The 26,029-nt window shown below is 36.9% G+C and overlaps 3 protein-coding genes across 3 annotated transcripts in view; all 3 read right to left on the reverse strand.

The window, feature by feature from the left end:
* Positions 1-1,105: 1,105 nt before the first annotated feature.
* LOC140811100 (uncharacterized) lies at positions 1,106-2,161 on the reverse strand. The gene has a single exon (XM_073168976.1). The coding sequence runs from the start codon at positions 2,159-2,161 to the stop codon at positions 1,106-1,108; it is 1,056 nt and encodes a 351-aa protein (XP_073025077.1).
* A 474-nt stretch (positions 2,162-2,635) lies between these two features.
* On the reverse strand, positions 2,636-4,363 carry LOC140811937 (uncharacterized). The gene is made up of 2 exons (XM_073170065.1): positions 3,072-4,363; positions 2,636-2,965 (listed from the first exon to the last, which is right to left on the reverse strand). Exon 1 carries the CDS (start codon positions 3,977-3,979, stop codon positions 3,089-3,091), a length of 891 nt encoding a protein of 296 aa, XP_073026166.1. The 5' UTR covers positions 3,980-4,363; the 3' UTR covers positions 2,636-2,965; positions 3,072-3,088.
* A 20,822-nt stretch (positions 4,364-25,185) lies between these two features.
* The window catches only part of LOC140811101 (extra-large guanine nucleotide-binding protein 2-like), a 14,287-nt gene continuing 13,443 nt past the window's right edge, over positions 25,186-26,029 (reverse strand). The window contains exon 2 of the mRNA XM_073168978.1: positions 25,186-25,768. Coding sequence (XP_073025079.1) covers positions 25,186-25,768 — 583 coding nt within the window. The remainder of the gene's footprint in view (positions 25,769-26,029) is intronic.

The raw sequence follows: 26,029 nt of genomic DNA on the forward strand, positions 1-26,029 counted from the left end.
GACATACCGACATGATGTCACGAAAGGCCAGCATAGCCAAAACAGCTTCTAAGCTCAGTCCAGCCGAAGACCACCAAGATCAGGCAACGGCGAGCCTCGGGTTTGTAACGTCAGCTCACCCGGCCGCTCAGCCATCTTAAGCTCAGCACGATTCAATAACCTTGACTTCGAAATAATCATGGGCAACCGGGAGCTCGCTCCACTACGAGCTTCTGGTTTTCAACGTCAGCTCGACTCGAGGGGGGGACTCGTGATACCCCCGGATGGAGGATGGGCTCGGCCCGCTCCCGATAGCCCATCTCGAGGGAGGCCCAGCACTCAAAGGAGCACTTGAAGTCATCAGCGGGAGGTCATCCGGGAGGTCATCCCAGCCGACCTCCCAAAACAGCAGGACCGTCGATCAGAGAGGGCGGCTGAGGTCCCGTGCCGACCTCCCTTGCCGACCTCCCCGCATGAAGCCGAGCTGACCTCCTACATAGAGATATCGGGACGATTGGAGATGCATTACCCGAGCTCCCTAGCCGACCTCCTATACCGAGCCGACCTCCAACCAAGCCGACCTCCCAGAAGGTGATAGAAGGACAATTGGAGACTCTCCGGCCGAGCTCCCGAGCCGAGCTCCCAGGAGGTCCCAGCATCAGGCGGACTCATATCCACAAGAGTTCTTATTCAAACAATAAGCGCGTAGCCCACCCAGATCAAAGCCCAGAAAGGCAAAGCCCATCGGAGATCTAAGCAAATCTATCACGATATCTTATCAAATCTTCCGAAGATTCTGAGGATCCAATCCTACCAAAACTAGGACTCTATCGTTCCCCTATAAATACCAGGTTTCGTTAACTCTAAGATTCATTCATACTTTTTCACATTCTCTTTGCACACACAGTTTTCTCTCTCAGTTTTCTGACTTGAGCGTCGGAGGGGCTACGCCGGAACAACCTTCCGGCCCCCTTCTAACACTCTTGTTTGTGTTTCTGGATTTCGAGGTGTCTGATCCGAGCTCCCAAGGTGAAGATCCGACCTCCCAGACAGCGTTCAAACGTTTGGTCCGAGCTCTCCAAGCAGGGATCTGACCTCCCAGCTAGCATCACCGATTTCAGAGATATCACATGGGGTGCACGAATGTACTCCGAGAAAAGAATGCTCCAACTCGGAAAACTTTGTTTGCACCAACGAAAGGGTTCCCTATACTTTCCCACGGCCCCAAAATCCATGAAGCCTCATGCACCAGTGCCTCATTAGGTGCTCCACCACCGCTTCCTGATGTAATCATGTAATAGATACCTTGATGCTTAAATACAGCAGGAGCTTCCCTGTAAAATCCGACAAGTGCCCTGGCTGTCTCATTGGTAATATCCAGGTAATCTTGATTCAAAGGGCTAATGTGAATCTCCTTGTTCTTGACAGAAGAATAGATCAGATATGCCATCCCATTATCATCTTTAAAAACTGTTAGATCCTGACTATCGAATCCATTAGGCTTCTTGCTTGCAAGATACCTGAAAGGACCGGTTGGGAAATCGCTTATGGCCACTCCAATCGAGGCTTTTTCATAGGTGAAATCATCTATATGCATCCACATTACATACTTCTGAGTCTCACCGTTGTAAATAACTCTGGGCCTTTCCACCACATTCATTTTATGCAGATCATGAGTCCTACTTTCTTCTGCAGGAAGTACAATTCCCTCATACTTCCACTCCCACAAATTTAAAGAAGAATAACAGCCAACACCAGTGAATTCAACACGGGCTCTCCCCGTTTCTTGGTCACGGTAAGTCAAACCATCTTTATACTCACCATACCAGAAATAAGTTCCCGATTTCTCATCGAGCAACATACCACCCCCATGAGCATGAATTGGATATCCATCAGTATCCAACCATACCCTCCCTGGGTGATAGTATAACCTACTGTTTTCTGCTTTCTTTCTTGGATCCATGGTAGCTCCGGGAAAGAACATAGGCCTAAAAGCAGATGATGCATTGAGGAACTCATCACTTAGACTCGTTACTTCACGGAATTCGAGTTCAAATGGTTGAGGAAGAATCATTTCCTCCACCTGTTCAAGCTCTTGGAGCTGGATAGAGCCGATGTTCCGGAAGTGTGCTCGGTTCAATTTCTCAGCTTCTTCGAGTACACTGCCTATGAAGGAATACATACCGATGAGTATGTAGCACAAGAGGCAGAAAGCCACCAGCCTCCGCCACGAGCAGCGGCCCAGCTGAGAACCACCGGGCCATTCGGTGGAAGAAACTTGGCAATTGGCTAATAGAAACTCAAATGTATTCGATAAATGGATTTTTTTTTCCCACTATTTGATCAAGTACACAACTTGATCAAATCTTTGGTTAAGTCAAATGAAAGAGTTGGAGGGCTTTCTATTTATATAGCAGATTCTGCAGGGTTCCTTGGGAAAAGGGGGATGTGCATGCATTAAAAAATAGCTCGGGACATTAAAAAAATCATCTCTTTCTCTTTTCACAGTTTTAATAATTATGGGTATTGAGTAACTTGCAAGAATGAGAGAAACGAGATCAATATTCAAGTGGGAGAGAAATATTTGTTAGTGTTTATTTAAATAATACCTTGCGAGTTAGAATTCTACTGTGATTTGGTAGCATTCTTATTTATTACTATTTTACATAATCATATGATGCAGTTTATTTTTGAGTTTCCAATTGATTTTTAATAAAGTTCAAACTTGATCCCAAACATTAACATATAAATTACATTTAATTTGATTTGATTGTACCACTAGCTTGAATGCCCCCAAGATGTAATATAAAACTACAAACAGTAAATTTCAAGCACGAGCCTTGTGTGATTTCTGCACGAGTTAGCGATTGCAACTCCTTTTCGGAATTGTCTATTTACTTTATTACAACGTTTTCTTACGAGGACACTTAGAAAATTGGCCTCCACTTCGAATCTCACTTCAACCAAACCAGAAAATGCCTCTTTCCTGCATCAAAAAGCCAAAAAATTTAGAAGAAAAGGCAAAAGTAAGACAAGAAATATGGGTATGATTCAACATGGTTATCATGTCTGCAATTGGACTGCTGACTTACTCTCGAATAAGTGACGTTTACAATTGGATTTGCATGAATCCAAAAGAAGCAAGATGGTCATGTACAGCTCCAGTCGAAAGTTGTCCATATTCGAGTCCCTGCCTACCCGCGGGTTTACACCGCCTACCAAAATAAATGCAGATAGATGCCTTAAAGATCAAGATTGCGGCAAATATCCAACAAAATTGCAAGTTCGCCAATGCCCTGGCCCTCAAATCAGCCAAGTTGGTTTCACAAACGACTGCTCCATGGATGATGCCATTGATAGGATCCAATGACTCCATGGAGCATCCTTGAGGGATAAACTTAGGAACCCATAATATTAATCCCATGTTTATGAACCAAAATCCTTGGAACACTACTGATACTGAAAGAATCAATGCAGTGGGAAAGCTGGTTGGGAAAGTAATAGCAGATAGAGATGCAAAGAAAGATATGCAAACTATGAGTTGCATCAGCCAGTGGTAATGGCCTTCGAGTCCAATATGATCGGCCGAGTGGAAATGAAGTAAGAAAAGCTCCGTTCCAAAAACAGATGCAACAAGGATTCCTGAGACGCCCAACATCATTTCAGATAAATTATTCATTTCGCTCAAAAGAGTGAAACCTTCGAATATCAGTAGATGGAGGAACATGGTAGAATGCTCAATATTGTCAAGCTTGAAGGAGAAGTGCAGGCTTTGGAGGTCAAAAATCTGGATCAGAATTGCAAGGATAGAAAATGACATGACAATAATCAGCTCAATGCGTTCTAGTTTATGCCAAGGACTCTTCAATGGGTACCAAAACTGTATCCTAAACTTGGTAGAGCCTTTAAGATAGTAGACGAGAATGGCGTTGATCGTATGCCACAAACCAAGGGAGACGAGGGCCAGACCTGGCACAAGGTGTCCAAGAAAAGTTCCCATTTATGTTTCTCAAAGGTTTAGGATAATCTCCACTGCATTCTTACAGCGGACATAAATAAATGAACATGAAACTAAAAAGAAATCTACAGTAGCTGATGTCTCATCAGTTATTTGGTGCATGGTGTATGTGTTTCCACAAACTATAAAGATTAAAAATTATCTTTCCGTGCAATCAATAACAACTCTATTAATGCATATTCCTCGCATATATAGAAAATGAGATCATTATACATGTAAATGTCCCTTCGTAAAATAAAAGAGACACGGACACTTGCACCATTAATGGGGGCAAAATGAAGAGAGAAGATAAAAATTAAGAGAAACGGTAATGACAATGGACCACCAAGTTAAAAAAGAAGATAGCCATGGAAATTGAATCATTAATGTGGCAGAACACAAACTACAAATGAGTCAAAATAAGATTATAGCAAATAATATATAATCAGCAGCAGCACATAATGTTGGTCTCACGTACGGAATTTGAGATAATAAAACCCAAAAATAAAGAATAAATTGGACACCGAAATTTACGTGGAAAACCCCTAAAAATTATTAAGGCAAAACCACGGGCAAGATGAAAAGAATTCCACTATAATATTTTGCGGTGTACAACTCATTCACTGTGTTTCCAAAAAGAGCACACACTCTCTTAATACCGGAGAACAAACACCTCACAAATATTATAGAACTAATAGGAGAAATAAGAAATCACAAGAAGAAGCTTGTGAATGGGATACATTGAAATGTCGAATGATGCATCTATTTATAGATGCATGCAGTATGAACATCCGCAATTTCTGAAATTCAGCTGCGAAACATGTTCAAATCAGATTCAAAGAAGGCTGCAACAAATTTCGCATTAAATGCTGCCTCCAATTGGCCACTTTATTTGACTATTCTTTGCCGAAATTTCTCCCACTTGGAGATTTGATTGAGAATCAAACACATATCCATACATCCTTTCAATCTCGTCATTCTCTGCTGCTTACGTTTCTGCTAGGCCACTTAAGGATCTGCACCACTCAAACTTATCAGTGTTCACTGGCTTGGTCAGAAAATCAGCTATGTTAACATTTGTATGGATCTTCTGCATATCCACGCTTCTTTCTTCTACTACTCTGACTGTTGTAAGCCGAACCACAGGAGAAAATAAATCATTGAAGTCAATGCCTTCTTTTTTAGCATACCATTTTACCACCAATCCAGCATGATATCGCTCCACTTAGTTATTGTCATCACGCTTGATCTTATAGACTCATCTGTTTCCAATGGCTTTCCTCCCTCGTGGTAGTGTAACAAGATTCCGAGTTTTATTCTTGTATAATGCCTCCAACTCTTCTTGCATTGCTATCATCCACAAGGATACTTCCGAGCTTTGAGTAGCCTCGTGGAAACTCGATGGCTCAGCATCCTCTGATAATAGACAATATGCAATGTTTCTTTCAGTGACATAATCTGAAAGCCAACTTGGTGGTCTTCTGTCTCGAGTTGACTGCCTCACATTGAAAACCTCAGACTCAACATGTTCTTGTTCTTCGTGCTCTGGTACTGCTTCACAAAAAACTTGATCTTCGTCCGTCTTATTTTCCACCTGAAATATAGTAGTTTCTGAATTCAATGTGCCTTTGTCTCTCTTTACTTTATCTTCCTTGAAGATAACATTACTGCTGATGACAAGCTTGTGAACAGTAAGATCCCACAAGCGAAACCCCTTTACTCCATCAGCATAACCCAAGAAGATACATTTTCTGGATTTCGAATCCAACTTCGATCTTTCTTGCTCATTGTACAGAACGTACACAGGACTTCCAAATGTATGCAAATGAGAATAATCTGTCGGCTACCCGATCCACATCTCTATCGGAGTCTTTAGATCAATCGCCACTGAAGGTGAACGATTGATAATATAACAAGCGGTTTTGACTGCTTCTGCCCAAAATAACTTGTCTAGACCCCCAGTCCTCAACATAGCTCTTGTTCTGTCCAACAAGGTCCTGTTCATCCGCTCCGTCACTCCATTCTATTGAGGTTTGTAAGTCGTCGTGAACTATCTCTTGATGCCCTCATGTTGACAATATGCATCAAATTCGTCACTGGTATATTCTCTTCCATTTTCAGTCCTCAAACACTTGATTTTCTTTCCTGAATCAAGTTCAACACGCGCTTTGAAATCTTTGAAGATCTGGAAAACATCTGATTTCTTCTTGATTGGATACACCCAACATCTCCTAGAGAAATTATCAATGAACGAGACAAATATCTTGCTTCTCCTAGGGATACAACCGGTGCTTGCCAAACATCCGAATGAATCAGCTCCAATATACTTTTGCTTCTGGTAGTAGAAGTGTCAAACTTTAATCTGTGTTGTTTACTGGTAACACAGTGCTCATAAAAGGGTAGTGACACTTTTGTAAGTCCCGACAGCAGCATCCGTTCTGAGAGAATTTTCAACCCTCGTTCTGACATATGCCCGAGCTTCTATGTCATAACACTGTTAATTCTTCTCCTGAACCAATTGATGCAACATCTAGTTCCGCCTCTTTGTGTGTTTCTCCCAAAAGTACATACAGATTTGTAGCAATTTTTTCCGCCTTCATAACTACAAACACACCCTTCACAATTTTCATGATCTCATTCTCGATACAGGTTTTGCACTTGATGTCATCCAATTGCCCCAAGGACGAGATTCTTCGTCAGTCCTTTCACATGTCGTACATCCTGTATGGTGCGAATGGTGCCATCAAATATTTTAATTTTGATATTACCTACCCCAGCGATTTCCAAGGCATGATCATTTCTCATTAATACAGATCCTCCTCATACTGGTTCATAATGATCAAACCATTATCTTCGAGACGTCATGTACCACGTCGCTCCTGAATCCATAATCCATGTATCACAAAATTTGTGTCTGCCTTCTGCAACAGTTGCCGCTTCGCTGAATAATATTTCACTACTGCCTGAAATACTCGCCACATTTCCTTGAGAATTTTTCTCGATACTCGTACACTCTTTCTTGAAGTGCCCTTTACCGCCACATTTAAAACAGTAAATATTTTTCTTCTTACTTCTCGACTTTGATCTACCTCGTCTTTGGCTCCTACTGGAGTCACGGTCCATAAATCTTCCTATTATCATCGGCAAAGCCTCTGCCTGCTTCGATGTTACCAACCTATCTTCCTTATTCTTGTGCCTACTTTCTTCTCCAAGAACCGCAGTTAAGAGATCGTCGAATCTTAGAAAGCCCATAAAAATATTGTTGGTAATGTTGATCATATGAATCTGGTAGACTTTGAAGTAGAAGCTCTGCACGTTCATTTTCCCCTATTTTATGCCCCATGGAAGTGAGTTGGGCAAATAAAGTATTTAGTGTGTTGATATGGTCGGTCATCGATGAAGATTCCGCCATCCGAAGAGTATAAAGCCTTCTCTTTAGAAAAATCATGTTGTTAGCGACTTGACCTCGTACATCTTTGTCAGAGTATCCCAGATAAATTTGGTTGTTTTAATATCATAGATACTTGACAGTACTTCGTCTGCTATTGCCAAGTGTAAATTGCCAACAGCATTGTCATTCATCTCTGTCCATTTTCCATCATCCGTAATTTCCATCGGTCTATCTCCAATAGCCGTCAAACAATTTTCATTTCTAAAAACTGCTTGTATCTTTATTTTCCACATCATAAAATTGCTTCTATTGAACTTTGTTATCTCGCACCTGCCCGCCATTATGTCTATAAAAATTTAGTAGACTGAACAAAATAATCCCGCCTTAATAAAAAAAATCTCAAAAAATCTTTTCTGATGTGGAAGATCAGTCTAGGCTGCAACCACAGAGTATACTCAGAATTTTAAAAAATTTTAAAACAAGGCTCTGATACCACTTGTTGGTCCCACGTGCGGAATTTGAGATAATAAGACCCGAAAATAAAGAATAAACTGGACACCGAGATTTACGTAGAAAACCCCTAAAAATTATTAGGGCAAAAACAACGGGCAAGATGAAAAGAATTCCAATATAGTATTTTGTAGTGTACAACTCACTCACTGTGTTTTCAAAAAGAACACACATTCTCTTAATACAGGAGAACAAACAACTCACAAATATTATAGAACTGATAGGAGAAATAAGAAATCACAAGAAAAAGCTTATTGGCCAAGTATGAACATCTGCAATTTCTGAAATTCAGCTGCGAAACATCTTCAAATCAGATTCAAAGAAGGCTGCAACAAATTTCACATTAAATGTTGTCTCCAATTGGCCACTTTATTTGACTATTTTTTGCTGACACATAATGGACACAATGACTTGGAACAATGATTCGCAATCGCGGTCGCGGAGACCGTCGCGGAGGTCATCGTTCTAGTTCTCATGACATTTCGCGAAACGGTAAGGGCGCGGATATTTTTTAAAAAATAATATAAATTGAAAAATTTAGGAAAAAAATTTAAAAATATGTAAATCAAAATAAATATCATTTAAATAGATTATTTGATTAAAACAAAAAAAGTGTATATATTTTTTAAATTTTATTCACGTATTATTGAATCACAAAACATATCTTTGTTATATATCGCAATTTTCACAACCCTATCAAAATTGAATATACTATTAAGAAAGTTTTGAGTAATAATCAATTAAAATTTTGAAAAAAATTCAATTGGAGTTACATATGTTAACCCTAATTGGAATCAAATTTCTTCAAAATTTACTTTAGAGTTACATATTATTTAACATCAACTAAATACATCAACTAAAATCAATATTTTACAATCAATTTAATTATTTTATTTTTAAACATTCTGATCAAATTTTTCCAATATAAATAGCTAAAGCTAAGTGTAGCTCTTCTTTCTTTGATGGATTGAGCGGGAAGTAGACTCGAGATTCACCATTTTAGATTAATTGATGTGCTTCCAATTCCTAGTCAAATTATTGTTAACCATATTAAATTATGTATACGATATAAATGAGAATAAAATGACAATAATAACTTAAATATAAATTAATTGAAAAATGATATATTGACATATAACTATTTGACAATATTAATATAGAAAACACCTGCAAATATTATATCATCGAGACTAATACCAATAAGATTGACGTGTAGGAACTAAAGCAACAGTATACTCTTCGTCGAGATTCAATTGAGAAAAACGATCTTTTATTCTTTAAAAAGAATCAAAAGTACTTTGGAATTCTTTTACTGGGTCGAACTCGACCCATGAAATTCAAGATTTTGAAAAATAAATTATATTTTGAATTTTTTGATTTCGAATATGGATAGATATTATAAAAAAATTTAATTACTATATAAAATCAATCAAACATAAAAATATACAAAGAAAACTTCAAAATTTAACTCAATCTTTGGAATAAAAAATATAAATCGCCAATTTTAAAATTGTTTATATATAAAACCATTAAATAAAAAGGGAGTAATATTATTACTTCTTTTTTTTTTTTTTTTTGCTTTATAAACACTTCAATTTATCATGAACAAATCATTTTATTATATCTTTTTTTAAAAAAATACAATGATATTGAACAGGAAAGAAAGTTATGGTGTGTTTTAACTTACGTAGTAAATTATATCTATATATATAGGAAAATGTCATTTCATTATATGTTTAACGAAGATATGCTATAGAAGGTAAGCTTCAACTTAATGTAATAAATGGAATATGAAATATTAATATATACATAGTTATCAAAATGATATTGATTAAAAAAAAAACTAATCGTTCCTAGTGTAATTGAAACAAGGGATTATTTTTCGAAAAAAAATAGTTTGACCAATATCATTTTTCAAAATATCGCTTATTATTAAATTAATATGTAATTATTGCAATTTACAACAAGTTTCAATATATTCTAAATTTACATTTTAAAACTATTTTTAATATATTTTAAATATACTTTCAAAATTAACTTTATTAAATAAATAATTGATAAAATAGATCGAGTATTTTTATGTTCTTCTATCAATTTGTTAAAAGTTCATATTATATGTATCATATATGAAATCTATGCGAATCAAGAAGAGTGGATCGAGTTATATAAATTATGAAATCTATACAAATTATATGTATCATTTATGAAATCATTTACACATAATAAGAAGAGTGAAAAATAAATACATAAAAAATTAAGAATAGTGGATCGACCTCGACCCACCTAGGTCGAGGACTCGACCCAATTTTTTAAGACCGCAGAGAATTTATTTTTTATCCCATACAACTCCCTTTCCTCTGTTTAAAAAAATCAGAATCCATTTTATTTAATTAAATTTTAAGTGGATCATACATTTTTTAATGACCCCTCCTGTATTCTTTTTTTTTTTCTTTTTACCGTTTCGTTCTGTTCTGTGTCGTCGATCCGTTTCGTTTCGTTCCACCAATAACACGCCGTTTTTTATCTATGTAATGATGCCCCAAAGCATCAACTTTCACACCCCAGAATTTCGTCAAGGTGGGCCTCATTCCTGTTATGGAACGACCGTTCCGATACCGTTTCAGCAAACCATGTTTGGAACCATTGATGAGAAGAATAAAAACAATATCCATCAACACAAGAAATCGACTAAATATATATATGAACACATCGATCGGTCGGAAGTTATAAGATTTCTGAGAATACTACCTTTTATAGATACTGCAGTCCCTCAGATTTGACAATACTGTCCATAGTACTGAAATTAAACCTCAGAAAGATTGAAGCTTACATCCCTGGAAAAACAATTACTAGGAATATGTTGGTAATTCAAAAATATTTCAGCAGTTGAATAACAAAATAACTTCATATATAGCTTCAATGTTCATGCGTCATTAACTGTTCGAATCCGATTAATCATGGTCAGTTTATAAATAATCTTGATATTAGGAGATACCAAGGGCATACCCAGCTATCGATCTAGGATACAAAATGTCCTTTCAATCCTCAGATTCGATTCAATTTTGCGATTTCTTCACATATCCAGTTCCTCGATTGCAGATTCAAAATTGCAATGCATGAACTAACTCCTGGTGTCGGATTCCATTAAAATCAAGAGATAAAGCATCTCGGGCAAAGTAACTCAAGGTATTTCATGATTCTCACAGATTTTCAAGATAGAACTTAACCGAATCGATTTTTTTTATCGGATTCTCGCCGATAGCTCCACCATGTGATCCATTCCATGTCCCTAGAATTTCCACACTTTCGTACGAAATCGCTTGGAATCGCACGGGAGGAAGATGAGCAGAAAAAACCAGTCAGCCTGAAAAAACTGCAGCTTATCACAGATAAAATTACAAGTGTATAGAAAACACTTAATATCTCACAATCTTGACCCTTGAGTATAATCGGAGAAAATATTTTCTCTAACTTTGAAAAAAGAACGTCGCGACATTTTTTTCCTCTTTTTAAGAAGCTTTGGAATTTCTTCGTCTTGTGATGATTTAAAATTGTTGAAGGACGTATCTATTTATAGATACAAATTCTCATAAACAATTAAATACATATCTGTTTTTGTGGAAAAGTTCACGCTTCACGGACAACATTTGAAAATTGTCATACTTTAATAAAGTTTTCAAGCCAATTGGCATTTTTCTCATTAGAGACTTGATTTCAATCATTTCTTCGCACCACCGATGCAGCAGATCATATCTGCTTTCGTATACTTACAGTCCGATTGAAGTTGAACACAACTTCATTTTGTCAATGATTATTATCTTCGTGAGCATATCAGCTGAATTTTTACTTCCATAAATCTTCTCAAACATCAAAACTCTAGCTTCCAAAGCTAATATGATGAAATGATATCGAACATGTATATGCTTTGTCCTTGTAACACCCCAATTAGCATCTAAGTATTCGTAAAATAAAATTTAGTGATATATTCAGGGTAAACAATATAAGTTTAGTTTAGTAATAATTTATTTTTAACCAAAATGTGTATGCACAAACAGAAAGGTACACGGGAACAGCGAAATATTATTGCGAACAAAAATTAGCACAATGCTAAAAATAACGCAAACCGAGGCCTGTATGAAATACAGTGTCCTTAAAACAGATTCGTCCCCTCCGGTGTGTGCTGCGAGGATGAACATGGACGTCTGTTTCCCAGGATACAACGGAAAACCAGCAGTACATTAGCACGAGATACCACGAAGGCGAACTGAAATGTACCTGAACGTTATCACGAGACAGAGCAACGAGAAAAGGAGCGGCAGCCGGCGGAAGAGCAGCAGCCGAGACTCAGCAGAACAAGCAAAGCTTCGAAATAAGTATTAGAATGTAGGAGAGCGTGTTGGGTCTTGCTAAAATACTTGAGGCTGCCTCTATTTATAGGCACTGATAAGGACAGTTACGGCTGGCCATGCGAAAGGCCAAAGGTCTGGCCAGCTGAAACACCAAAGACCATTTCAGTTGGAACTCCAAAGGCCAACTGAAATTGTTCCAGTCGAAACACCAAAGGCCATTTCAGTTGGAACTCCAAAGGCCAACTGAAACTGTTCCATAATTTAATTTTCGAAAATAAAAATAGCAAAAGCCAGGTGAACCTCGGTGGGAAATTTTGCCTTGATCGGTCCGACATTCGACGCGCACGTACGCCTGCACACAAGTCAAGCCTTTTTCCACTGCAAATCGGGCCAATGATTTGCACCCCCTGCGCCTGTGCGCGCGAGAGAGAGCCTCTTGACCAATCATTGTTACACCTCCATAAAGTGCAACTCAATATAAGTTCACCAATGCTATGTTTATTTTCCTATGTGGGACATTTCCCACTTACCAACTATTGGGCATTGCTTGTCCAATTTCTCATTCACAAAATACAAGCCCAATAGGCCTCTTAGTCCAACATTTAAAACACATATCTTGCATAAAAAAATTTATATATATTATTTTATAATTAAAAATGAACTCTTCTAGAAGGATCAATAGTAATTAATTGAATCTTTAGTTTTTGGGCTTGGGCTTGAATATCACCCAAAAATATATATAAATTGAATAATAAACCTTATTCTTCACATTAAACCTTCACCCAAAACGGCATCAAAGATGTTTCAAAACAAAGAGAAGAAAACATAAGAAATTCTTCATTCTCAAAGCCGTCCATCCCTACTACCCAGTCACATAATCATGCGTTTCTCATTTCTCAATTAAGGTTAGTTGTATTTGTATTCTTGTGTTGTTAGTTTGTTATTTTTTTTTATTCAATAAAATATCATAATTTGAGGATATGATTGGCAAATTAGACCAGTGTGATTTGGATTTGGTATAGGACATAGTTAATTTATTATTTTAAACAACTTCAAACCTTTTGATGTCGGTTTAGTAGTAAATTTGTGACTTGTCTACATGGATAGGTTTAAATATAATAATTCTAAGGATTAGATGTAGTAAGAAGGATGACTTAATTTGATGAGTAAATGTGATTTGAAATGAAAATCCTTGTTTGACTTACTCAAGGAATCCGTGGAACGAATTCTGTGTAAAGTTATTTAATAAGCCATTAAAAATATTCTTCTGGAAAAATTAATTTATACATTTCATTGAACTTTGACATTTAATATTATGTCATATATGTTGATCTCACATGTGGTAAAAAATAAAGAATAAATTGGAAACCGAGATTTACGTGGAAAACCCCTAAAAATTATCAGGATAAAAAATCACGGAGAAGATGAAAAGAATTTCACTATAATATTTTATGGTGTACAACCACTCACTGTGTTTTCAAAGAGAACGCACACTCTCTTAGTACAGGAGAATGAACACCTCACAAATATTATAGAACTAAGCACTCAAATGCTATAGCATGAGAGAAAACTCGAAGAAATGATGATTTCAGAATGAAGGGGGAGCTTTATTTATAGGAGCTCCTTACACGTATTGTGGAACGCGTTTCAATTAATATGAAACGTGTTTCCTCAACCAATTATTCTTCAACCAATTATTATTTCAAACTTGTATGCTGCATTTATTACTCTTGTTGACATTTCTCCCACTTAAAGATTAGATTGAGAATCAAACACATCTCCACATATCTTTTAATCTCGATATTATCTGCTGCTTACGTTTCTGCTAGGCCACTTGAGGATCTACACAACCCAAACTTATCAGTGTTCACTGGCTTGATCAAAAAATCAGCTATGTTATCTTTTATATGGATCTTCTGCATATCCACCCTTCCTTCTTCTACTACTTCTCGAACAAAGTGAAATTGAACTCCAATGTGTTTCGTCCTGGAATGAAAGGCTAGATTCCTTGCATGTGCAAGACATTCTAACTGTCACAAAACAAAAGAACATTATCTTGTTTGTGTCTGATCTCTTCCAATAACATTTTAATTCATATTGCCTCCTTGCAAGTTTGAGTAGCTGTCATGTATTCTGTCTCCATTGTAGATAACGCCACAACTGTCTGTAGTTTTGAAACACAGCTTACAGCTCCCCTCGCAAGTGTAAACACATAACCAGTAGTAGATTTCCTCTTATCAGGATCACCTGCATAATCTGAGTCGACATAACCCCCGAGTATAAAATATGATCTTCCATAAAATAATGCAGCATTTGAGGTACCTTTAATGTATCTAAGGATCCTCTTGACAGTGCTCCAATTCTCTCGTCCAGGATTCAGCATATACCGACTAACTGCTCCCACTGTTTGAGCAATGTCCGGTCTTGTACAGATCATGGTTAACATCAAACTTCTCACTGCTGATGCATATGGTACTCGAGACATCTACATCCTCTCTGCTAGTACACATCTTGGAGGATAACTTGAAGTTAACAGGAACAGGGGTTGATATTGACTTGCTATCTTGCATATTGAAGCGTTGCAAGATTTTCTTCAAATAATTACTCTGGGAAAGTCAAGTCTTTCTGTTACTTCTATATCGGTGAACTTGCATCCCTAGAATCTTGTTGTTGGTCCCAAGTCCTTCATATCAAATTCCCTAGCCAACTGTATCTTCAATCCTTAGACCTGATCTATATTGGGGCTTGCTACCAACATGTCGTCCACATAAAACAGCAGAATAATATAATCATAACCAGACCTCTTGAAATATGTACAAGGGTCTGCACTCAATCTATTGTATCCAAGGCTCATGATATATGAATCAAATCTCTTGTAGCAACACCTAGACGTCTGTTTGAGACCATACAGAGATTTGTTCAACCTGCAGACCAAGTTCTCTTTTCCTTTTTCCCCAAAGCCTTCTGGCTGGAGCATATAGATTTCTTCTTCAAGATTTCCATGAAGAAACGCTGTTTTCACATCTAGCTATTCTAGATGTAGCTCAAACACTGCACATAATGTCAATACTACTCTGACTGTTATAAGCCGAACCACGGGAGAAATATTTCATTGAAATCAAAACCTTATTTCTGAGCATACCTTTTTACCACTCACGATACCGCTCCACTTGGTTATTGTCATCACGTTTGATCTTATAGACACATCTATTACAAATGGCTTTTCTTCCTCATGGTATTGTAACAAGATCCCAAGTTTTATTCTTGTTTAATGCCTCCAACTCTTCTTGCATTGCTATCATCTACAAAGATACATCCGAACTTTGAGTATCCTCGTGGAAACTCGATGGCTCACCATCCTCGGATAACAGACAATATGCAATATTGCTTTCAGTGAAATAATCTGAAAGCCAACCTGGTGGTCTATCTCGAGTTGACTTCCTTACATTGAAAACTTGAGACTCAACATGTTCTTGTTCTTCGTGCTCTGGTACTGCTTCACAAGAAATTTGACATTTGTTTGTCTTATTTTCCACTTGAAATATAGTAATTTCTGAATTCAGCATCTCTTTGTCTTCTTTTAATCTATCTTCCTAGAAGATAACATCTCTGCTGATAACAAGCTTGTGAACAGTAAGATACCGCAAACGAAACCCCTTTACTCCATCAGTATAACCCAAGAAGATACATTTTCTAGATTTTGAATCCAAATTCGATCTTTCTTGTTCATTGTACAGAACATACACAAAACTTCCAAATGTATGCAAATAAGAATAATCCGTCGGCTTCCCAGCCCACATCTCCATCAGAGTTTTTATATCAATCGTCACTGAAGGAGAACGATTGATAATATAACAAGCAGTTTTGACCGCTTCCGCCCAAAATGATTTGTCCAGACCTGCAGTCCTCAACATAGCTCTTATTTTGTCCAACAAGTTTCTGTTCATCCGCTCTACCACTCCATTCTATTCAGGTGTGTAAGCCGTCGTGAATTGTCTTTTGATGCCTTCATGTTGACAATATGCATCAAATTTGTCACCGTATATTTTCCTCCATTGTCAGTCCTCAGACACTTGATTTTTTTTTCAGAATAAGTTCCACCCATGTTTTGAAATATTTTAAGACTTGGAAAACATCTGATTTTTTCTTTATTGGATACACCCAACATCTCCTAGAAAAATCATCAATGAACGAGACAAAGTATCTCGCTCCTCCTAGAGATACAACTGGTGCTCTTCCTTATTTTTGCGCCGATTTTCTTCTCCGAGAACCGCATTTAAGACATCGTCGAATTTTAGAAATCCATAAGAATATTGTTGGTAATGTTGATGATAAGTTGATCATATGAATCTGGTAGACTTTGAAATAAAAGCTCTGCACGTTCATTTTCCTCTATTTTATGCCTCATGGAAGTGAGTTGGGCAAATAGAGTATTTAATGTGTTGATATGGTCGGTCATCGATGAGGATTCCGCCATCCGAAGAATATAAAGCCTTCTCTTTAGGATAATCATGATGTGTAGTGACTTGACCTCGTACATCTTTGTCAGAGTATCTCAGATAACTTTTGTTGTTATTATCTCATAGATACTTGACAATACTTCGTCTGCTATAGCAAATTGTAAGTTGACGATAGTATTATCATTCATCTCATTCCACTTTCTATCATCCGTAATTTCCACCGGTCTATCTCCAATAGCCGTCAAGCAATTCTCTTTTCTTAAAACTGCTTGTATATTATTTTCCACATCATAAAATTGTTTTCGTTGAACTTTGCTCTCTCGTATCTGCTCGTCATTATGTATATAACACTTTAGTAGACTGAACAAAAAAATTTCGTCTTAATATAAAATCTGTTGGAACTTTTCAAGTTCTCAATCTTGATTTTGGTGATAACAAAACCTGTTAATTATGTTAATAATAATCTACCTTAGTGTGCATCATCTAGGATCACTTACGAGACGTTTACATCGCAACACAAAAGACTCAACTGATCGCCCAAAATGAATCAGTCTAACTAATTACGTCAATTGAGCAGTCCAGCTGATTGTCCAGTTGATAGGTAATTCAGTAGGAAAACCTCAGAAGCCTGGTCAGCCAAAGGAGTGTTCAAATGATGAAAAAACCCAACAGATCAGTCCAACTGAACTAGTGTGAGATCAGTTCAACTGACGAGTCAACTGATTACACAAGCCCAACTGAAAGATCAGTTCAACTGACCAGTTTGAAGCATCAGTTAGAATCCTTGAGTTATGGATGAAGACAAACTCTCTCAAGTGCAATCCAGCTGTACGTGAAGATACAAAGTCATTATCCAGTCAAAGGACAATAATGGACGTTGCATAAGTGCATTAAAGACAAAAAGTTTCTGAAAGGCAGTCAAAAAGTCGAGACACAAAGTCCAAGAAACGAATTCAAGATACAACGGATACAATAAATGAGTCTCACTGTATGATCAGTTTTCCCGCTTATATAAAGAGAAGATCAGTGAAGACTCAAACAATATATACAACACAAGAGAGAAAAGAAATGGCACGCTTCAAAGTCATATCAGCTTAAAGAAATAAGCATTCAGCCCAGTCGAGGGAACTCTTCACAAATATATCAACTTAGATTATAAGCATATTTGCCTCAGTGTGTGAGAACATCCTTGTTCATTTCTCACATACAAACACTCTCTTCCACTTAAATACAGTCTTACACAAAGACGATAAACTTGTGTATGTAGTCTTTGACACATAGACGTTAAAGAAGTGTTGGCTGGAAGGTGCTGCCTTCAGTCGTAGCTAGGAGTTCAGTTTAGGCAGTAGTGTAAGTCCTAGCTGAGTGGGTTTGTACAAATAGTTTTATAAATCAAAGTCTTCTAGTGGATCCTATCCGTGGAGATAGAAGAGGTGGCGTAGGAGCATTTGAAGTCTCCGAACATCCATAAACATATCTTGTGTAGTTAACTGATTAACTATTGTTTTCAAACTGTTTTGATCAGTTGGAGTATTCGTCAATTCAGTTGTCACCGTAACTGAACTGAAGATTGCAAAAACTAATGTCTTATTTCAGTTACTCAGTTTACATAAGTTAAAATATTTTCTAAATATATCAGTACTCTTCACGAAGGATTACTTCGAGTTTCTTCCGCTTAGTTATAAAACCAAACTCGATTTAATTCATCGGTGTTAATATTCTTAGAACACGAGCTATTGCAGCTCATTGGAGAATATTTTGTTTGAAGCATCCCAAAGATGTTGAGCAAACGATCCTTCAAAATATCAAAAAATCTTTTCTGGTGTGGAAGATCAGTCTAGGCTGCAACCACAGAGCATACTCAGAATTTTAAGAAATTTTAAACCAAGGCTCTGATACCACTTTTTGGTCCCCACGTGCGGTACTTTGAGATAATAAATATGAAAATAAAGAATAAACTGGACATCGAGATTTATGTGGAAAACCCCTAAAAATTATTATGGTAAAAAACCACGGGCAATATGAAAAGAATTTCACTATTATATTTTATGGTGTACAACTACAACTACTCACTGTATTTTCAAAGAGAACACACACTCTCTTAATACATGAGAACAAACACCTCACAAATATTATAGAACTACGCACTCAAATGCTAGGATGTGAGAAAACTCGAAAAAGTGATGATCTCAGAATGAAGGGGGAGATCTATTTATAGGAGATCCTTACGCATATTGTGGAACGCGTTTCAATTAATATGAAGCATGTTTCCTCAACCAATTATTCTTTCAAACTTGTCTGCTGCATTATTACTCTTGTCGACAATATATATATATATATATATATATATATATATATATATATATATATATTTATATATTATTCTTATATTATAGTATTTATTTAACAGTAGCTATATATTGTTGAAAGGAAGTGTTTGGTGCTTGGGTACAATAGAAATGCATCATAAACAGAGTTTTAAGATATGGCGGGCTAGGAAAATTAACTAATGAAAATGACTTTGGTTTATAATTCTTGAAAATTCCCAAGATTTCTCAGTAAGATATCAGAATTAAGCTGAAGACCTCAGGTGTATACTCTCCTATTCCGACATTATTTCACAAAAACTTCATGATAATGGATTTGGATACATATTGTTGTTATCGGTGCTTTATTGTTTCTTTATATGTTTAATTATGTATTTGATTATGTTCTGGGAATATTCTGTAGGATATGTATGTCATGTGAGTCATCTCTTAGTTCCTGCGAGCCAAAGTGTTGCATGTGGGGAAGCATGTGGGCCACTTCTTGTTTTCCTATGGTCAAAGCGTTGCATGACGAGGTCCCATTGTGGATGTTGTTCTGTTTCGTCTATCATGTGAGTCACCTCTTGGTTCCTACAGGTCAAAGTGCTGCGTGTGAGGGGGAGCATGTGAGCCATCTCTTGTTTCCCAATGGTCAAAGTGTTGCATGATAGAAGTTCTGATCTAGATTATTTTATCATGTTATTCTTGCATTTTATCATCCTATCTACATGTGTATTTATTGTTTATTATTGTGAAAGCTTTTGTCGTTATCCTTGTGATTGATTTAGTGGCTGGATGCAGGAGTGTACCGAATAATTTAAGTTTCAGATAATAATATGGATGAGGAAGACGAATATGTAGAATATATAGAATAGATCATTGAAGATGATGATGACATGGAAGATGTTACGTAGAGTTTGGAGAGTTGAATTCTTTCATTTGAGTTCTTTTAGGATTCGTGGATTTTAGCTAGTCCTTTGGAAGACTAATTTATTTACTCATTGATCTGATTGAGAGATTGACTAATTGTTTCCTTTTAATAAATAAATTATAACTCTCTACAAACTTTAGGCATTTGTGTTAGTTATATGGGTTATTGGTACTTTAAATGAAACAAAAAATTTATAAATATTGCACATGTTCAGATGTGAGAAACTTGGGCCTTACATTTGATGACATGGAAAATGTTCCATAGAGTTTGGAGAGTTAAATTCTTTCATTTGAGTTTTTTTAAGATTCGTGGATTATTTCCCTTCAAATATTTTAGCTAGTCCTTTGGAAGACTAATTTATTTACCCATTGATCTGATTGAGAGATTGACTTATTGTTTCTTTTTAATAAATAAATTATGATTCTCTACAAACTTTAGGCCTTTGTGTTAGTTATATGGTTTATCGGTACTTTAAATGAGACAAAAAAAATTATAAATATTGCACATGTTCAGATGTGATAAACCTGGGCCTTACAGCCCTAGCATGATAAACAGGATTTTTTGCTAAGTGAATAGCACTCTAACAGTCATAGTGTAATGTGATATCTTCAAGCTTCTGACCCAATTCTTCCAGAAATTATCTTAATCATATCATCTCTTTGCTAGCTTCTGTAACTGCAACGTACTCAGCTTCAGTAATCGAAAGCGCAACTATCTTTTGCAATTTAGATACTCAGCTTACTGTCCTACCACCTAATGAGAACACATACCCAGTGGTATTTTTTCTGCCATCGAGGTCACCTCCCATGTCGGCATCGACAAAACCCTGTAATCCCAAATTTGACCTTCTGAAGCATAAAGATAAACTAACAGTATCTTTCAAGTACCTTAGAATCAATTTAACTGCTTCCTAGTGTTGTTTTACTGGATTGCTCATAAATCTGCTCACAACTCCCACAGCATGTGCTATGTCTGATCTAGTGCACACTATTGCATACATGAGACTTCCGACAGCAGAAACATAAGAAACTTTGTTCATATAAGCTTTCTCCTGCTCCTGCTCCTGCTTCGACGATGGTGATTGTGCTTTGATAATTTTAAAATGACTAGCCAAAAGAGTACTCACGGGTTTAGTTTCATCCATGTTAAATCTGTTAATCACCAAGGATTTGTTTTGCAGCACCCAAATCCTTCATAGAAATTATTTTGATAAATTTTTCTTGAGTTTATCGATCTCCTCCAGACAAGCTCCTGCTATCAACATATCATCTACATATAATAGTATAATGATATAAGAACCATCAGACTTCTTCACATAACAACAGTGATCAGCTTGACACCTCAAGAAACCATTATTACTCATGAATCCATCAAACTTCTTGTACCACTGTCTTGGAGCTTGTTTGAAACCATACGAGCTCTTCTTACGTTTACACATCATTTCTCTTTTCTCCATACTTCAAAGCCCTGTGTTTGCTTCATATACATTTCTTTGTCTAGGTCACCATGAAGAAATGTCGTATTCACATCTAACTAATCCAAATGTAAATCTTCTTTTACCACTAATCCGAGTACAGTCCTGATAGTGGTTAACTTAACCACTGGAGAGAAAATCTCATTGTAATCGATGACTTCCTTTTGTTGAAAACCTTTTACAACAAGTCTTGACTTGTATCGCTTGCTACCATCATGTTCTTCTTTTAACTAGTATACCCACTTTTTATGTAATGTTTTTTTGCCTTGCGGAAGTTCTGTCAACTCTCACGCTGATTGGATGACAGTGAATCCATCTCATCTTCCATGGCTAACTCTCACTTGGTTGACTCATCATTTTGCATTGCCTCTTCATAGGTATTTGGTTCACCTTTATCTGTCAACAAAATAGAGTGAAGTGCGGTCTAATTTTTTTCAAAGATCTTCTGAGTTCATTCACCGGAGTTTGTGGGTCATCATCTTGCAGTTGCTCCTTCATCTTCTTTGTCACTGCATTTTGATTCATTCACAGGAATATCTGTCAATGTCACTTCATCAATCTTCTTCACTTAAAGGCATTCATCTCCAGCTCCAATGATTGTCATCCCAAAAATGATAACCAAATTCATTATCATCAATACCAATAAAGAAGCACTTCTTTGATTTCAAATCAAGCTTTACTCTGCTAGTAGAGTCAATATGAACATAGGACAAACATCCAAACACTTTCAAGAAAGAATGGTTTACTTCTTTGCCGCTCCATACCTCTTCGGATATTCTGCAATCAAGCGGTATCGAAGATCCTCTGTTAATCAGATATGCTACAGTGTTAACAACATCAGCCCATGATGATTTCGGCAATCCATAATGCAGTCTCATGCTCCTAGCATGTTCATTCAGGGTCATGTTCATCCTTTCAGCTACACCATTCTGCTGAGATGTACCAAGAATGGTTTTCTCCATCTTGATCATGTTCTGTGCACAATATTTCTTGAATTCATCATCTTCACATTCACCACCATTATCAGACCGTAAGAACTTCACCTTCAAGTTGGTCTCATTCTCAACCATGGTTTTCCACCTTTTAAAGGTCTCATAAACGTCATATTTATTTTTAAAAAAATAAACCCAAACTTTCCGGCTTGAACCATCGATAAATGTGACATAGTATCTTGAGCCTCCAAGCGATGTCGCAGGAGATGGTCTCCATAAATCAGTATGAACCAGATTCAATTTTGCTGCTTTTGGTTCTCTACTGCCTTTTGAAAGGCTCACTTTTTCTACTTTCCAATACAATTTTCACATAGCTTGTGTTCAACGGTCTTTAATTCGGATAGCTTTCCGTTTGATACAAGTATCTTCATTTCCTTCTCACCAATATGCCCAACCCTACAAGGCCATAGACTTCAATTAGCTCTAGAATCCATGGCTGAATGTATCTCTGCAACTGAAATTCATATAAAGTGTTCCAGTTTTCTTTCTTCGTGCAACAATCATGGCTCCTTTGTTCATTTTCCAGTAACCATCACCAAAGGACACATTATGACTTTTGTCATCGAGCTGTCCCACTGAGATTAGATTTTGTGCCAATTTCGGTACATATCTAACTTTGTTAATTTTTCAGATAGCTCCATTTGACATCTTCATCCGGACATCAACCATACCAACTATTTCCAAAAGTTTTCCATCAGCCAGGAAAAATTTTCTGTTATCGTCAGTGATGTAATTATCAAATACATAACGATTACAAGTGGTATGAAACGAAACTCCTGAATCCATAACCCAAGAATCAATCGGGCTTTCCATAGATAGTAATAGAGCATCATGTACCTCCTCTGTAACAACATTTGCATTATTCTTTGTTGATTTGCAGTTCTTTTTCAAGTGATTAGTTTCACCACAATTCCAGCACTTCAAATTCTTTTTAAAGTTGCTTTTGTCTTTTCCATTTCTTGACTTGGACCTATTGCGCCATCGGCTGGAACTTTTTTCGCCACTCATGCCCTTCCTCTGTTCTCGAGATTTAGAGCTGATCTCAATGATGTTCCTTCACTCAAATATATCATGTTAAACTTCTTCAGTAAGAATTGATCTCTGACATCATTAAATTATAGCTTTGTTTTTCCAACAGAATTGCTAACTGTTTCCTGCATTGGTTCCCAAACATTTGGTAAAGACGCCAAAAGAATAAATGCACGAATCTCAGCATCAAAATTAATTTCAACCTATGTTAGCTGAGAAACAATCGTGTTGAAATCATTGATGTGTTTAGCAACCGAAGCACATTTTCCCATTTCCAAGTTGAATAACTTTTTCATGAGATGTACTTTGTTGTTTGCTTATGGCTTCTCGTACATGTCCGATAAAATAGACATCATCTCTTATGTGGTTTGTGCCTCCGCCACTTTCTTTGTCAGGGTCCATCATATCACACCTAATACATGTCGGTCAAGGAGCTCAATCATCATCCTCCATCTTTTCCGGTTTCTTTCCTGATAGAGGTTGATGCATGTTCTTGCTATACAGATAATCTCTAATCTGTAACAGCCAGAACGAAAAATATGTTCCGTCGAACTTGTTGATTCCCGGTCCCGATCCATCATTTCCAGTCATCGCTTCTCTAGCCTTAGCAAAAAATATAAAAAAATCTTTTCTGGTGTGGAAGATCAGACAAAGCTACAACCACAGAGCATACTCAGATTTCTAAGAAATTTTACAACAAGGCATTGATACCAGTTATTCGGTAATTATGACCAAACGATGGTGATCATGATGATAATATAGTACCAAAAATACGGAACAAAATAATCAATAAGAACACAAAGATTTACGTGGTCACCAAATATAGGCTACGTCCACGGAGCTGCTGTAAATCTTTATTATAAGGAGAAAATTACAAGTGTATACAAAACACTTAATATCTCATAATCCCGACCCCCCGAGTATAACCGAGAAAATATTTTCTCTTACTCTCAGAAGAGAACCTCAAAACACTTTTCTTTATCTTATTTAAGAAGCTTTGGAATTGCTTTGTTTTGTGATGTTTTAAAATGGTTGAAGGACGCATCTATTTATAGATACAAGTTCTCATAAACAATTAAATGCATATTTGCTTTTGCGGAAAAATTCACGCTTCACGCAGCAACATTTGAAAATCGTCACACTTTGATAAAGTTTTAAACCAATTGACCCATTTCACCTAACAACAACTGCACACCTAAACAAAAATTTTCCAATATATAAATGTGAAACTACCATGTCTGGTATTTTGGATATGTGGACTAGTGAGCTAGCAAAGCTAAGGAACAAGGGTCGAGCCCGTTCTCAAGTATCTCGGCTCCGACTAGCCATGAGATTGCTGCAACCGAGCAAGTGGTAGCTCACGGCGGCTAGGTGTCTTGGCTAAATGACTTGGCTCAACTCCTACGAGTTAAGAAGTTTCCTGCCTTGAATTGCTCGGAGGATTCGGCCTCCATGCTTGCGGGAGAGCTTTAGTTCTTGAACGAGGAAATTTGATATCTTTGGCAATAATCAGCATGCTTAGTGTATCACTTTAAGGAGGAGTTTTCAGGTTTTATATGATGAAGTAAAAAGGGATGTAAAATCTAGAAGTATAATTTATCAGTAAATTAAACGTAAAGCAATAATTTAAACAGTCTGATGCACCTCCTCAAAGAGGACATTTTAACTCCATGTGTCATTTTTTACAGAAGGCATTGCATGAGCTTCAATATGTACATTTTAACTTTCGACAGATTTTATTCACTCTAGTTTTACATGTGAGGATTTCTACATAGATGAGTTAGGTTCCATGCTCTCCGACGACCATTCGCTACCGCCAACGAATTTATTAATCTCACCCTGCCACTTCAAAATCTCCTTGCTGTACCTAAGAGCATTATCAACACTATCAGGCTCTAGTCCTGTCACCCTTGAAACAAACAGCTTTTTCCCGCTTAGAGAATTGAACAGCCTTTTGAACTTTGTGGCTATGTAATGGAAAGCCCGTTGAGGCAATGACGGATTGTTGTTGCTGGTGGTGCTGTGTGGATGAAGACTGATAACGGGATTGAAATCTTGAAACCATTCACAGTTTCTCAGAGGAACCTGTTTCATCTTTTCCTCTAAGAGGTCGAATTTATTGAGAATGAGAAGAAAATTTTTGTCAGCATGTGTTGGGTGAGTGACAATGGCCTCAAAGTGGTTCTTGGTCGCCACCATCTTGTTTGTGCGAATGCCACTCATGTCTTCATAATATTCACCATAGTCTGTCAAGGAAACACAGTAGATTACAAGGTCTATGTCTTCAAACATCTCTAACCATTTGCAGTTTTCCCCGAGGCTACTTGCATGAACTCGAATTAGTTGGTAGCTGCATGGATAAAAGATGAACAACAACACGGACATTTAGTTATTGGTGGAAGTTCTGTAGAATGGAGTGTTGGTTGTCAAATCAAAAACTAAAATTTAAATCTTTTAAAAGCTATATACGTTCTGATCATGGTGTCACACAGCAAAACATGAGCCTCCTCTATAATCTCCCTCAAAACAATTGTTTTAACTTGAAATTGATAAAAAAAAAAAACGAACATACAATGCTGGTTTTAATATCAAGTGTAAGACCAAGCTTCTA

The sequence above is a fragment of the Primulina eburnea genome, chromosome 14, assembly GCF_022965805.1.
Source record: "Primulina eburnea isolate SZY01 chromosome 14, ASM2296580v1, whole genome shotgun sequence".
Lineage (NCBI taxonomy): Eukaryota > Viridiplantae > Streptophyta > Magnoliopsida > Lamiales > Gesneriaceae > Primulina > Primulina eburnea.

What these genes read in the sequence shown, in the direction of transcription:
- LOC140811937 (XM_073170065.1), bottom strand. Translation starts at nt 3,979, where the DNA reads ATGGGAACTTTTCTTGGACACCTTGTGCCAGGTCTGGCCCTCGTCTCC.
- LOC140811100 (XM_073168976.1), bottom strand. Translation starts at nt 2,161, where the DNA reads ATGTATTCCTTCATAGGCAGTGTACTCGAAGAAGCTGAGAAATTGAAC.